General features: G+C 33.6%; 2 protein-coding genes and 1 non-coding gene across 3 annotated transcripts; 1 reads left to right on the forward strand and 2 right to left on the reverse strand.

Annotated features, from left to right (window-relative positions):
• Positions 1-2467: 2467 nt before the first annotated feature.
• Positions 2468-8367, forward strand: LOC147273433 (PCNA domain-containing protein). Its single transcript, XM_086227840.1, has 8 exons — positions 2468-2548; positions 5469-5619; positions 5749-5838; positions 5963-6117; positions 6507-6627; positions 7616-7735; positions 7847-7917; positions 8008-8367. Exons 2-8 carry the CDS (start codon positions 5509-5511, stop codon positions 8252-8254), a joined length of 915 nt encoding a protein of 304 aa, XP_086083966.1. The 5' UTR covers positions 2468-2548; positions 5469-5508; the 3' UTR covers positions 8255-8367.
• Positions 8368-8623: 256 nt separating this feature from the next.
• Positions 8624-8695, reverse strand: TRNAW-CCA (transfer RNA tryptophan (anticodon CCA)). The gene has a single exon. It is a non-coding gene; the product is annotated as a tRNA-Trp (tRNA).
• A 4089-nt stretch (positions 8696-12784) lies between these two features.
• Positions 12785-13545, reverse strand: LOC147273435 (agamous-like MADS-box protein AGL80). Its single transcript, XM_086228032.1, has one exon. It carries the CDS (start codon positions 13482-13484, stop codon positions 12837-12839), a length of 648 nt encoding a protein of 215 aa, XP_086084158.1. The 5' UTR covers positions 13485-13545; the 3' UTR covers positions 12785-12836.
• Positions 13546-14068: the final 523 nt, after the last annotated feature.

Here is a 14068-nt window from a genome sequence, read left to right on the forward strand (position 1 = left end):
TAATTAACTGAGAATACAAACTCTCTGAAAGATATTATGCTCAAACATAAACCACAAACTGATAATCACTCTCTCACAAATTAATAAAATCTAAAACTGAAAATCCATATCTGAAAATAACAAAGTTCTCAAACTGAAATCGATATTGTCAATTTGTAAATAAATATTTCAAGCTGAAATCTTTCATCTCAAGTAAATCTTGATATATTGAAAATCAATAAAAACTGCTCAACTGAAACAGTCATACTTACAATCTTTGCTACTGTAAACTCATATTTTAAAATACTCAACAACTGAAAACACACAACACACTAGTACCCAGGGAAATGTTGGCCATATACATGTGCGGAGCTTATCACACAGGTAGGTGGGATATGCTGGTTATACACCTGTACAAAATTTTGCATCGTACCATGCATGCAAATAAGCTAGTCATACACGCATGCAAATTGATCTCGATGCACGTGTAGGCAAAACTGGTCATACGTGCACGCAGAGTTGCCCTTAAAAGGCAAGACATCTCGACACATGGCCCAAAGCCAATATGTGTGCCAATTAAGATGGGTCCCAAAGACCTATCTGTATCACTGGTCATACAATGCCGAGAAATCTCCAAGCGAGTGCAGAGCAAATATGTACCAACAAGGAAGTGTACTAATATGGCGGTTTGAAACCATTTTCCATACTAAAAAAATCCACAACACAAATTTTTTTTATTTATATACGACAACTGAAAATATAACTCTTTTATAAATTCACTTAATAAATCTATTAAATCAAATCTTAAGGCTTATAAAATGCTTCTAAAACAAAAGTCCAACTCACAATCATTATTTCTCAACCAAAACTCAAGATAATCAATATGAGTTAAATAATAAAATTCATAAAAACATATATTGGTCATGGCTTGAAAACGGGAATTGAACTCTATGAGATCTAATCTCCTGTTGTTCCTCAGTAGCTCAGTGGTAGAATGGTCAGCTGTTAACTAACTGATTGTAGGTTCGAATCCTACTAGGGGAAATTTGATTCATTCCGAATTACGTACGTACTAGTACAATCGAAATGTATGAATTAAGTCTAGATTGAAAAATCTGAATCCAGTCAATTCCAATCCAAAAATTTCCAATTTTGGCATGCCCAAATTAAATTCAAAATCTGAAATTCCAAAATTCAAAATTCTAAAAAATATTGGATATATGGAATTGAAATGCTTTTGTAAATTTCAATCCTATCTGAATGCCAATCCAAAACTTTCTGAAAGCATTCAAATATGATAATTCTGATTAATTCCAATTTTATATTAACATTATATATTTTCTAATTTATTTGATCTTGTATTATATGTTTCATTATTTTTAATTTGTTTAAAAAATACATATAGATATACCGAAAAAAGAACACTAACTAATATTATTCACATAATTATATGCAATGCCTTTCCTTTAAGGGATTTCTTAAATAAACTTATTTAAAGAATCTCTTGTGGAGTCCACGTCACATTGTATTTTGGCCATTGACTAGCAAGTTAATGTTTGCCTCCAACTTCTCCATTTGAGGATCTATTTACCTTGATACCATAGTGGTACTTACTTTGGGATACTCTTCTTCTGCTTGCTGGACCATAGGGTGAAAGATAGGAAAAAACAAGAGCATCTAGATAAACTTGTAAGGGATCGATTACCATAACAATAGGTTAATAGAGGAACTTGACCTCAAAAGCTTTAAAAAGAGCAGTTGATTCGATGATCTTATTCTATATTGACTTCATCTTAAAGAGATGTGAATTTACAACGTTACCGCACAAAAAAAGGTGTAAGACCCGCCAAAATTCAGTGGGAAAGTATATGGACGAAAGTAAAAATCAGCCAAACTTCGTGAACAAAATTGGCCAAACTTTAATTATTTAATTTTGGGTGCTTTTAGAAACCCAAAATAAGAAAGAAATTTAATTCATACTCCAGTCGATCCAAAAATTAAGTAGAAGCTTAAACTGTTCAACGAGCGCTCGGTGAGAATTGTCAAGCCCTCAACAGATGCATCAGGGCAACCTAGCATGCGTTTGAAAGCTGCATCTGCAATCTAAAAAGATACATTTGCAACATAAAAATGTGCAGATGCATCTGCATCCACCGAGCACTCGGCAGAGTACTGAGTGCTCAGCGTGCTAAGTGCTTGATGATATTTTTTTTCAACTCTACGCAAGCGTACACAGACATATTGGGCTTGAACTTAATTTATTTATTTTTTACTATGAAATTAATTTATTAATTGACTGAATTTGTAGTTAAAATTTTTTCAAAAAGAGAACTTGGGAGTAATTTATACTCAATTTTTTAGTTGCAAATGATTATTTTGTCTTTTTTTTTTTCTTCTTTTTTCTTTTTAGGGCACTATTAAAAAAGGCGGGAAGAGGGAAGATGTTGGGACTGGACTATTTAGTTAAACTGCAGGGAACAAGTAACAACCCTCTCTTTACTCCTACTAGTAGTAAAACTTCTGGCATCAACAAGTAACAACGCTCCTGCAACACAAACCCATTTCTGAGGTAATTAACTTCCATCTCTCTCTCTCTCTCTCTCTCTCTCTCTCTCTCGCGATGAAATGGAAACGGATTGCTCTGAAACGAAACCCCATGAAATTTTATTTAGTCTCTCCATGAATTACAATCAAACACCTTTGCTGCGCTTACTCCTATAACTTGCTGACTTGCCCAATGCCTTATATACTTAGAACTATGACAAATCAATTGCTTTGGGTTTTCACATCCGAATAGTTAGACCTCATATTTTTTTAATCTGAATTTTGGGGCTCTTATTTTTCTTATCTATGTGTTTTTTTTTTTTTTTTTCAATATTTCATATATGATATCTTGCAATTTTAGTTTATGCATAAATTATTGTACTAGGCTTTTATTTAAATTTCTGTATGTTTTATATTTCTTTATTACTTTGGAAATCACATATTGTGTTTACATCTTAAAACTATAAAAAATTATCCATAACAGGAACATTTTTTATTTTTACTATATGTACTATTATATGTGCATGCCTTTAGTGGTTCTGGTATTGAGTAAATCTCTCACTTGAGTTTGTATATAAGAAAACATAGCCAGATTAGGATAAATATGGGTTTTGGAGTAAGGCTCTCATTTGGGTTATAAAACCTGTAGTTTTAACTATACAAAGTCAGTCAAATATAGAACTAAAGAATTTGAAATCTTTAGGAGAAACATGATTTTGTGAACCAGATTTATTTCTATTTCAATGTAATGATATTGTTTATAGTTGGGTAGTACAATTTTAATATTTGGATAAGTTATCATCTGAAATTCCTCTGGTAATTTGCGGATATATTGATTTTCCTCTAATTTTTTTTTTTTTTTGCTTAATTTTTAGGCTATTTACTAGTTTTGACTTATGAGTTTAGTATTGTATAAATTTTAGGATGACTAATTCCCAATCATGTCGTTATCTATTTTACATTTCCTCATCTGTGATCAATCGAGGAATAACTCTCATCAGCTACCTGTAATCTAGGAGTGTCCCCCCTTTTACAGATTATGAAAATTGGCAATTGTTTGTTCTGAATGTTTTTTTAGATAATATAAAACCTCTTTTACTGTTGGTGCTGAGGGTATTTTGGTGACTTAATGCATATATTTTTATCTTTGTAAATTTAAAGTTTTTTTAATATTTGACTTTGTAGTCTTGAATTGCTGATATTTTATAATGTTCACTGAGCTGTTGGGTCAATTTGGTTCTTGAAGTTGGGATTTAGTTTCGATTTGGTTTTGTTTGGTTGTTGGATACACAAAGGACAAAAGAATCCGACTAAGAGAAAGATTCATTTGATTATGAATCGGTCCAAAAATTTAGGTGGTATGGTATCTGTAGTTGCTTTTGCTGATATGAAAATCGAATTTCTATTTCAATGCTTGTTTTCTTGGATTTCTATTGCAATTATTTACATAGTGGTAATCAGTAATGATTTCTGACTGATTGAATTGGAATTGGCACTCTCAATTTCTGACTGGTTGAATCGTTATGGTGCAATTTGCATTGATTAAATAGAACTTAGGACTCTAAAGTAATATTTGGATTTACTTTTATCTTTTGATTCTATTATTTGATCAGTTTCTGTTTGCCCTAGTATGTGTAGCTATATTTTTGGCCTTAGTTATACTATGGCTACCCTATAATGTTTCATTATTGGAACCTACAATGTTTGATTGGAAAATTTTTTTGCATAATTCGCTAGCATATCCAAAATAACAGATCAGTGGGAACCATGCAATGGTGATGCATTATTTTGGTAATTAAGTCATCTCATTTCTATTGAGATTAATTGTGTTTCTTGATTGTATAGAACAAGCTGTTGGTTCTACTTTTACTAGGTCTCTTTTGTTGTGGTCTTACTGATATAATTATCTTTCATTTGTGTTTGTGTAATGAACAAAAACTTATATTTTGTGTAAATGATTGGTACTTTATTTTGCATTTTGCTTGTGAGATATGTGTTCCTGTCTTGGAGTAGTAATTTATTTGCTTGTACTGAATTGAAGTTATTGTTAGTTAATTTTATATAACTTGTAGAATTATTTCTTTTGCAATCAATAACTTGCTCTATATTACCTTCAATGTCTATTTTGTCCTTGTTCATATATTTGAAGAAAAAAATTGAAAAAGAAAAAATCATTTGCCTTCCGCGCCTAACCTAACACCAAATTCTCAACCCCTGGTGAGGCATGTTGTAGTCCTTGTGATACTATTTGCAAATAGGTCTTGGATATTGATACTTCATACTCCCTAGAATGGTGAAAATGAACTTAGAACCTGCATTTAGAAAGGGACATGGTCTTGGATATTGATACTTCATACTCTCTAGAATGCTGAAATTTCAGCACAACTTTGTCTTTGAAAAACAGAAAATATGTTTGTTTGGAGGTATAGACGACCACCCCAAGAAGGAATCCTGGCTCCATTCCCGTTAATATGTTGTCTTTTTGTTTTAATTGATTCCCATGATTTATATTTATTATATTTGAATCTCTAAAATTGTTAAACCTAAGTATGGAAGAGAATATTGGGTACTTCATAGTTGGGTAGTCTGGGCAGAGATTCAAGCATGTTCATGTTCACTGGGAACCATGCAATGGTGCTGGATTATTTTTGGTAATTAAGTCATCTCATTTCTATTGAGATTTTTTTTTTTCTTGTTTGTATGGTAAAACAAGCTGGTGGTTCTACTTTACTAGGTCTCTTTTATTGTGGTCTTACTGATGTAATTGTCTTTCATGTGTTTGTGCAATGGACAAAAACTTATTGCTACTTGTATCTTGAATAATGCTTATGAGATATGTGTTCCTGTCTTGGAGTAGTAATTTATTTGCTTGGACTGAATTGAAGTTATTGTTAATTAACTTCCTAAAATTTGTGTTCTCATTTATCCACCTCCAAAATTGATAGGATTGGTGTCGAGTGAGGGTGTCTACCAGGGAAGTCAAATATGAACTCGTCGAGGTCAGAGGCAGAAGAAGCCCCTGACCTGGTGTGCCAGCTGGACAATGTCCAGGGTATGGTTGATGCCCTCACCACTGTTCGATGGAAACGCCAACAGGTGGGTCCCACCCCCATTCTTTGATTTGCTTCCCAACTTTCAGATTTACTTACTTTTGGTGCCACTGGAATAATCTTATCAGGGGTTTTCATGACTCTCTCTCTCTCTCTCTCCTCTTTTTACAATTAGGATGCAGTTATGGAATTATCAGAGCATGGCATCGTTTTAATTGTCGAGGAAACTGGTTGTCTTCAGGCCAAAGTTTATCTGCAACGTGAGGTATATAATACTACTGATTTTCACATTTTGCTTGCAACAATGCTTAATCTCCCTTTCTGGCTTGTGGGAAAATGCAGGAAATAACAGACCCCATTCTAAATTAATAAATTTCTGTTGGTTGTAGCTTTTTATTGGTTATGAGTACAATGGGCAAGGTCGGCCGAGGTTCGGAGTAAGTTTGGGCCTCTTTGTGGATTGCTTGAACACATTTTCAGTTCCTGGACAGTCAAGCATGCTAGAAATTCGATATCCAGGGCCTGACATGCAGTTGCTTCTCAAGTATGTTCATATGCTCCATTCTTATTATATCTTTTCCACATCAATTATGTGCAACCTTGTCATACAAACTCATTGTGATGCTCTACAACAAAATTTGCATATTTGGCTACTTTTTATGTCCAAAATCAAACCATGCATTTATTTAGATTTTTTTTTTTTTTAAATGGGAAAACATGTGGTGAACCACTGCTTATATGTAAGCTTCCCCTCCTACAAGTAAATATTCTTTGTTTTCTGTAAGATAGGGGCAAGTCGTGTTCATATGTGGATGTTCAGCCTTACAACAGCTAGTTCATAAGCTACTTGTTCATGATCCTTGTATTTGTGTTTTCAATCCATGAATGAATCAAAATCTTGTTGTGACAATGTTCTCTTACAATTTCTTTTAGGTCTGTTGATTCGTTGGATGCTTGCATTTATGCAGAGATCAGGACAAGAATCCCAGACACAGTTTCATGGGACTTCAATTTTGAACCTGCAGGGAGCACCCCGATCACTTTTACTGTTAAGGTACACTCATTCATGTATACTCATATGAAGGGCACATGAATTGGTCTCTCCATCATTTAGTGTCTTAACCATTAATTTAAATTGTTGCATGTGGTGCTGAAAAAAAAAAAAAAAAATCATACTTGCCATTTTGCCAGTTAAAGTTCCATATAGCATTATGCTTCCAATACAACTGAGGCATCCTTAGGAAATCACCTTTTAATAATATTTCACCTCCGATTTTTCATTTTCCCACCTGGAGAGTCACCTTTTAGCCCATATCTGCTGGATTAAATGTTTAAAATCCAATATTAGTGTTTAAAGGTATTAGTTGGTTATTTATCTTAACAATTGTTGAGGTGACAAGATTCTGTATCCTCTTGGAGTTAACCTCTTTTCCATTTCATAAGCAACTCATAATACCTTCAAATCAACTTCTAGTAATCACCTTATTGTCATTATCAGTGTTGTCATCCGTTAAATGTGCATAGTTTCCTTTTCCAATTATATATAAAGTTTGAGGTTAATGAGATTAGGTGCGTGTGATATAGTTCAATGTAATTGAAGTGTTTATGTGGACATTGTGTGAGTTTGTGTGTCTCTGAATCATGAATTAAAATAGTTCTCTGAGTATGTATAAGACAATGATGTATGTGTTAGAGTTTAGATGTGACATTTGTGTACGCTATATTTCTGGGTGTTGTCATCAATCCAGTGTAATAAAAAGGCTAATCTATGATATTACAATGTGTTGAAAAGGGGACATGCCACAAAGAAAACTAAAGGGGAGGTCCTCAAACCACAGGGGGTGTATTTGACATTAACCCTTTAAAGAAAAGGAAAAAATATCGAATTAATGATTCTTGTTAAGAAAGGAGTCATGCATTCGTTAAACAATATGTAGTGGTTAGGGCTCAAACATAAATGCTCTTGACATATTGAATATGTTCTTGAATCATATTGTAGCTCTTTTACCTTACTGTTGTGTTACATCTAATCTAAACCACAGTCTGCAGCACTGAAGGAAGCAATTGACGATCTTGAATGGCCTGGGTCAAGCATCCAGATCAATCTACAACCAGCTCCTCCTACTGTTACCTTCAGAGGTGAAGGCCATGGAGATTTACAGGTAAAATGTGTTCTAATTTACAAGCAAGCATACTGTGTCAACCATCCAGATCAATCCTCATACTGTGATGATTGGAATATATTCAGAGTTTTAAATATGTTTTTCTTGCAGATAGACTTGATGTATTATGCAAATACTGATCTTTTGGTTGCATTTCATTGTGATCATCAAGTATCTTACAGGTATGTTAATCACTTTCAAAAAATTATATACGCTGTTCCGTTTCACTTCCAGTTGTTTAATTGTGTTGGCTCTTACCCTGATGTTCTTAGGTACAAATACAAGTTTCTTCGAGCAACTACTTCAAACATTCCCAGCAGTGTCATTAAAGATAACAGAGGAAGCAAGTTGACTATTGGGAGAGGTGGATTGCTGAAAGTTCAGCACTTGGTTTCAGTGGCAAGACCTTTGGCTTCACACCCGCGCATAGATTCTGCTGGGTATCAGCAACCCAGTCGAATTGCTTATATCGAATTCTTCGTGAAACCAGAAGAAGATGAAGGGACTATTAATGAGTAGTAAGTTGTTAATGGAACATACTTGCAATCAAGTATGCAGCAGCAGTTTTACATCTTATTGTCAGCAATGAATCTCACTTTGTTACCCACATATCCTCGCTAAAACTGATTATGTAAATGTTTTCATTCATGCAAGCAAAAAATGACTTTTTTTTTTCTTTTCATGGTTGGCATTGTTCTATTTTTCCAATGTTTAGTAAAGATTTTCAGTTCTGTATGATTGATCGAGTAGTTATTTCTTTGGATTCTCAAATCAAGTTCACTCAATCTCGGACTGCTTTCACGGCTTACATTTTCTCTGTAGATAATTTTTAATTTTTAATTATGTATTTGTTGCTCCCCAACCCAAGCAGAGGGGGAAAAAAAAATATGAACCTGACGTGAATCGAACACGCAACCTTCTGATCTGGAGTCAGACGCGCTACCATTGCGCCACAGATCCTTTTATGTATAGAACCAGCAAACAAAATATTATCTTTAAAGCTTTGGTCACACTTCAGTTGAAATACGTCACACTTCCCACTAAAGAAACTAATATATGCATTGAATTTCATGCATGAGGTGTGACTGTGTGAGTTTATTTTAACTAGACTCATCAGGTTATTAATTAATTTCACCGACCCATTAGGTTAACAAAAATTGCTTTTTGACAATCTTTGACAAGAAAAAAGACACTTTTACCCTCTAAGTAATTTGAAAGCAATTCCTTAATTTCCTTTGAAAGCTTTTCCAAATTATTTAGGATAACTATCATATTTCTCTAATTTTATTTTCTTAAGAAAAATCTATCTTTTAGGTTTTTTTAAAATCCAAAGTTTAAATAGTCTAATAGGCCGGCCCACATGCGGAATTAGTGATAAGCCAAGAGATTGAAACACGCGTCAAGCATTCAAAGTATTTATTTATTTATTTCTGAAAAAACAACAACGTTGAAACTATTAGACAGTTTTAATACAACATTGAAATTGTTGGACAGTTTTTATACAGCACCGAAATTGTCCAACACTTTCAATACAACTTAATTTCACTTTGGTTATTCTTATCTTGGTCTTCTACTTTACAAATTTTTGCAATTCAAGTACACTTTTACACTTTTGTCCATTAATTTGTTAAATTCGTCATTGAATCGTTAATGGTTTGTGCAACAGTTTGTAAAGTACATGACCCATAGTGCAATGAATTCGAAGATTTAATGAATGAAAATGCTAACATTTCTTTAAATTGCAATAATTTGTAAAGTACATGACCAAAATTAGAATAATTCAAACAAAAGGGACTAAAGTGAAACTTGTCCAAACTATAGAGACTAGAAGTGAAATTTTGCCAACCTTAATTGTTGTTGTAAACTAATTAAAACAGTGAAGAAAAAATTCCTTCTCTTTTTGTATATATTTATCTGAGTTAATTGCACCAATAGTCCACTTATTATTCGCTTAGTCCTTTGTTGGTTTACAAATTTTTTGTGTGTGCCATATTCGTCCATGAACTTGATGACGTTTGCCACGTTGGTCCAGTCCGTCAAAATTCCCCAAATGGATGTCAATTTTGGTCACGCGGGCCGCACATGGAGAGGCAAAATTCTACCTCTAAAGGTGAACAAAAGTGAGCGAGAGAGAGAGAGAGAGAGAGAGAGAGAGAGAGAGAGAGGCAGCATAGGGGAAGGTGACGGCTGGGGGAGGGAGGGTAGGGGTCGGTGGTGGGGACATGAGAGTGAGTGAGATAGAGAGTAAGAGAGAGAAGTTGCAGGGGGAGAAGAGGGGACAGGAAAATACTGATTTACCCCTCAATGTGCTCCTCACGTGACCAAAATTGACGTTCGTTTGAGGTATTTTGACGGATCGGACCAACATGGCAAACGTCAGATAGTTTGTGGACGAATATGGCCAAAAAAAAATTTCATGGACCAACACGGGACTAAGTCAAGGGTTTAAATTTCGATTTTAGGAGGGTTCGAAATCGAAACGCATAATCGTTAATTTTTCGTGATAATTTCGCCGAAATTTTCGACGATCTCAGATCTATAGAGCAAGAGAGGGCGGCATGGGGGAGATGAAGGAGAAAAAGATAGAGGGAGGAAGAGATGAGTGGCTGAAGCTTGGAAGTAGTTGCTTTTCGGTGGGTTTCCGCAGCAGTGAGCGGCGGTAGGGGGAGATGAGGGAGAAAGAGATAAGGGTGAGGGTGAGGGTGAGGGTGAGTTGGTGATGGTGATGGTGATGGTGATGCAGAGAGAGAGAGATAGAGGAATAAAAGTGAGAGAGAGAGAGAAGCTGCAGTGCTGCACAAGCGGAAGGAAGAAAGAAGAAGAAATGAGAAGAAAAAGGAGGAAGGAAAGAAAAGGAGAAAAGGAGAGTCACGGGGAAAGAAAAGGAAGGAAAGGAAAAAAAAAAGAAAAAAAAAAAAAAAAAAGAGAAAAGAAAAGAACAGAAAAAATAAAATAAAAGGTTTTCTTTGATTGGGGTTTAGGACTTTTGGGCAATTGAAAAGAAAAAAAATGATTTGGTATTTCGTTTAGCCGTTTTGGGGTTTTGTTTAATTGTTTTTAAATCCTAAACTAATAAACTCTAATATATTTTTATATAAAAAATAATTAAAAATATCCTAAAGGACCTAAACTCTAATATCATATATGATATCTTAAACAATAAAGAGTATAGATTATAAAGTATATAGGGTTTAGTATATAGATTATAGAGTATAAAAAGTATTAGGGTATATAGAGTTTAGTATTAAGATTTAGTGTATAGATTATAGAATATAAATAATATACTAATTTCATTTATTCATTATATTAATTTCATTTAACAGTATTTGCCTTCAGCGCGCATTATATTCATCTTATATCACATGAAACTTTCTATATAATTTGGTTTTTTCAATGTTTTTTTTATCAATGTAGTAGATAATATGTTAAAAAAACATATGGTAAAGTTTCATTCAAAATTTCCGTATTTTGATAGCAATTTCCGTCGTTTCCGTCTAATTTCTGTCAAAATTTATAAATCTTCGAAATTTCCGTCGAAATTTTCTCAAAACCCGAAATTTTATTTCTTGGACTAAGTGAATAATAAGTGAACTATTGGTGTAACTAACTCTATTTATCTTGATCCATTGCTTGTTATTTGGCACTCTTAAGTTCAAATTTGCATGATGGACTCTATTGACCTCTTTCAAAGCCATAGGATTTCCATGACAACTTGCATTCAAAATTCATGTTGTTTTGATTTCTAGAAATTTTGTACAAATTCTGTTAGATTGCTAAAAACATGATGAAATTGTTGTAGACTTCAAAAATAAAACAATTAGCAAATAACAACAATAATATCATAACATTAAAGTAGACCAAATAAAAATATGGGCCAATTAAAAATACATCAATAAAACGTTTTCAAAATTACATATTCATAATGCAATTTTTCATAATTTCATTTTAGTCATCATTGACCAAAATGAAAAAAGATAAATTACGATAGATCAATAAGCATACACTACTATGCAAATTTAGATTTATATTAGGTTTGTGTTTGGCTGCTACGCAACAAAACAACTTAGTGGTTTAGCTCCCGGGTTTTGGCACCTAAGCCATAAGTTCCATAACCCTAATTCTAAATTCTAAATCCTAAATTTCATTTATATACCTTAAACCAAATCAAGAGCAACGTCGTAATATTACGCTCATAAGTAATGAAAATAACGGAATGGATAAATTGGTATTTTACAACGCACTAAAATACATGACATCAGCAAGTTAATTGGGCCTATTGACTAAAGTGGGATAAAATTTCAAAACTCATTAACCTTTATAGAAAAAGAAAATTCACATTGACCACTATGTAATATTGAAATGTTTTATTGATTTAAATGTAATTTGCTACATAAATTAATAAAGTAAATTAAACAATAATATATATCTATAAATAGGATAGGAGTTAAGACACGCAAATGCATTGTCCTAATAAAGATTCGCCCTACTGCGCAGAGTTGAATGACATCATTCCCCAAGATACAACAACCTAATGAGCTCTTGGGTACAACTAAAATCTATCATTGAACCTTGATCTCCCTTGCACGTATTCAAAATATAAATACTTAAAATATATAAATAATAATATAAGAAATTTGATAGAATGATCTAACTAAAGTGGTTGCAAATGGAGAATGTTATTCCACCTTTAGTCGATTGCATATCTTCCTCTCCATATCTAGCATCCACCTTATATAAGCATTACTTACCACATCACCATCAATAAGAATTAAAAACATAAGGATCAAATTAATATTTAAAACTGAAATAAATATAAGAAACTTTACAATAAATAGCATCATAAACATAAAATATAAATCATCAAAATAATAAAATGTAACCACCAAAATAATAAATATGAAATTAAATTTATTTTTCGATTTTAAATCACACAAATTCCAACATATTGTGGTGTGGAGTGTGGACCCAACATTGTTTGGTGCCTTATTAGTATAGTTATACTAATTGCTTGAGCAAGGACTCCTCAACAAAATGGCATAGTTAAAATGAAAAAAATATTATTTCATTATAAATGAGAAATTAATACATAATTCAAACATAATTAGATGTCACTTCCAGCGTTGCTACCATCACCACCAGAAACAATATCTTCCTCAATCTGCTTTCCCTTTTCTTTGTTCAAATAACCTAACTTAGATTCTTCTTCCTCATGATGAGGAGGAGGAGGAGGAGGAGGAGGAGAGAAAGCACCGAGTGGGTAAAGATTCGGATATTTCTCAAAATACTCGACCCGTTTTTGAATCTCTTTCATCCTCTCCTTTAACCACATGACCGAACTAGTTAGTTCCTCAGTCTCAAACTCAAAATCATGAAGTGGCTTACCTTTTTGAATTTGGTCCATGATGTTTGTCATCTCCATTTCTTTGTTCTTTTTGTGAGTCTTCCTCAGTTGCTCTTGCATTTTGCATTGCCTCTCCTCTAGGTAAGTCTCTTGATTCATCATCTTCTTGGATCGCTTACTTTCCGGTACATTTTCGAATTTCTCGAGCAGTTCTTCTACTACTGGACGAGCCGGCCACACAGCATGTTCGTCGTTGTTCTGACCATAAACAATAACACAAGCGCTCACACCGCATAAGGTGGACAGTTCACTCACTTTCTTCAACAACCCTCCCTTCCTCTTTTTGAAGCTAGATTTTCTAGCAGTTTCGCTCCTTATCCATTCGAGTTTGGCCTTCCTCCTATTCATGGTTGATACTATTTTCTCTTTGGATTTCAACTCTAGTGCTCTAAAGCTATACACGCCTAGGGATATGTAGCCGCAGGGCCATTTTGGTCTTTAAAGTTGGGGTACATTAAAGTTAATAAATCTATATTGTTATAATGTTTCATTAGGCTAGGGTATTTATTTTCGTACCTAGCTAAAATAGGGAAGGCCATTATTATTAAATCCAAGGTACTGAAATATACATGTACCATTCCAATGCCAATTGTATTTCTCATGATTCAATTGTGTAGTAGACCACACATAACCTTTGTCGGTACAAAATTAGGATGCAAACATAAAGGATGACAGTGGTGAGAAGCGCCAAATTAACCTAATTTCCATCTCAGTTCTCGTTTTGATTTTCAAACACCATCTTTTTCCCGCCCATTGAAATATTAGCTACCTCCTTAATTGTCATATTTCTATATATATATATATTAAAAAAATCCTTCTAAAATGATGAAAATATTTGATTGCATAACATATATATACATATATACAATTATCCTCAATAGGGTGGTTTGCGTCCACATGATAACATATTTGCATAAGAAGCGGCCTCAATA

Source organism: Dryas octopetala, chromosome 9 (genome assembly GCF_963921425.1).
Source record: "Dryas octopetala chromosome 9, drDryOcto1.1, whole genome shotgun sequence".
Taxonomy (NCBI): Eukaryota; Viridiplantae; Streptophyta; class Magnoliopsida; order Rosales; family Rosaceae; genus Dryas; species Dryas octopetala.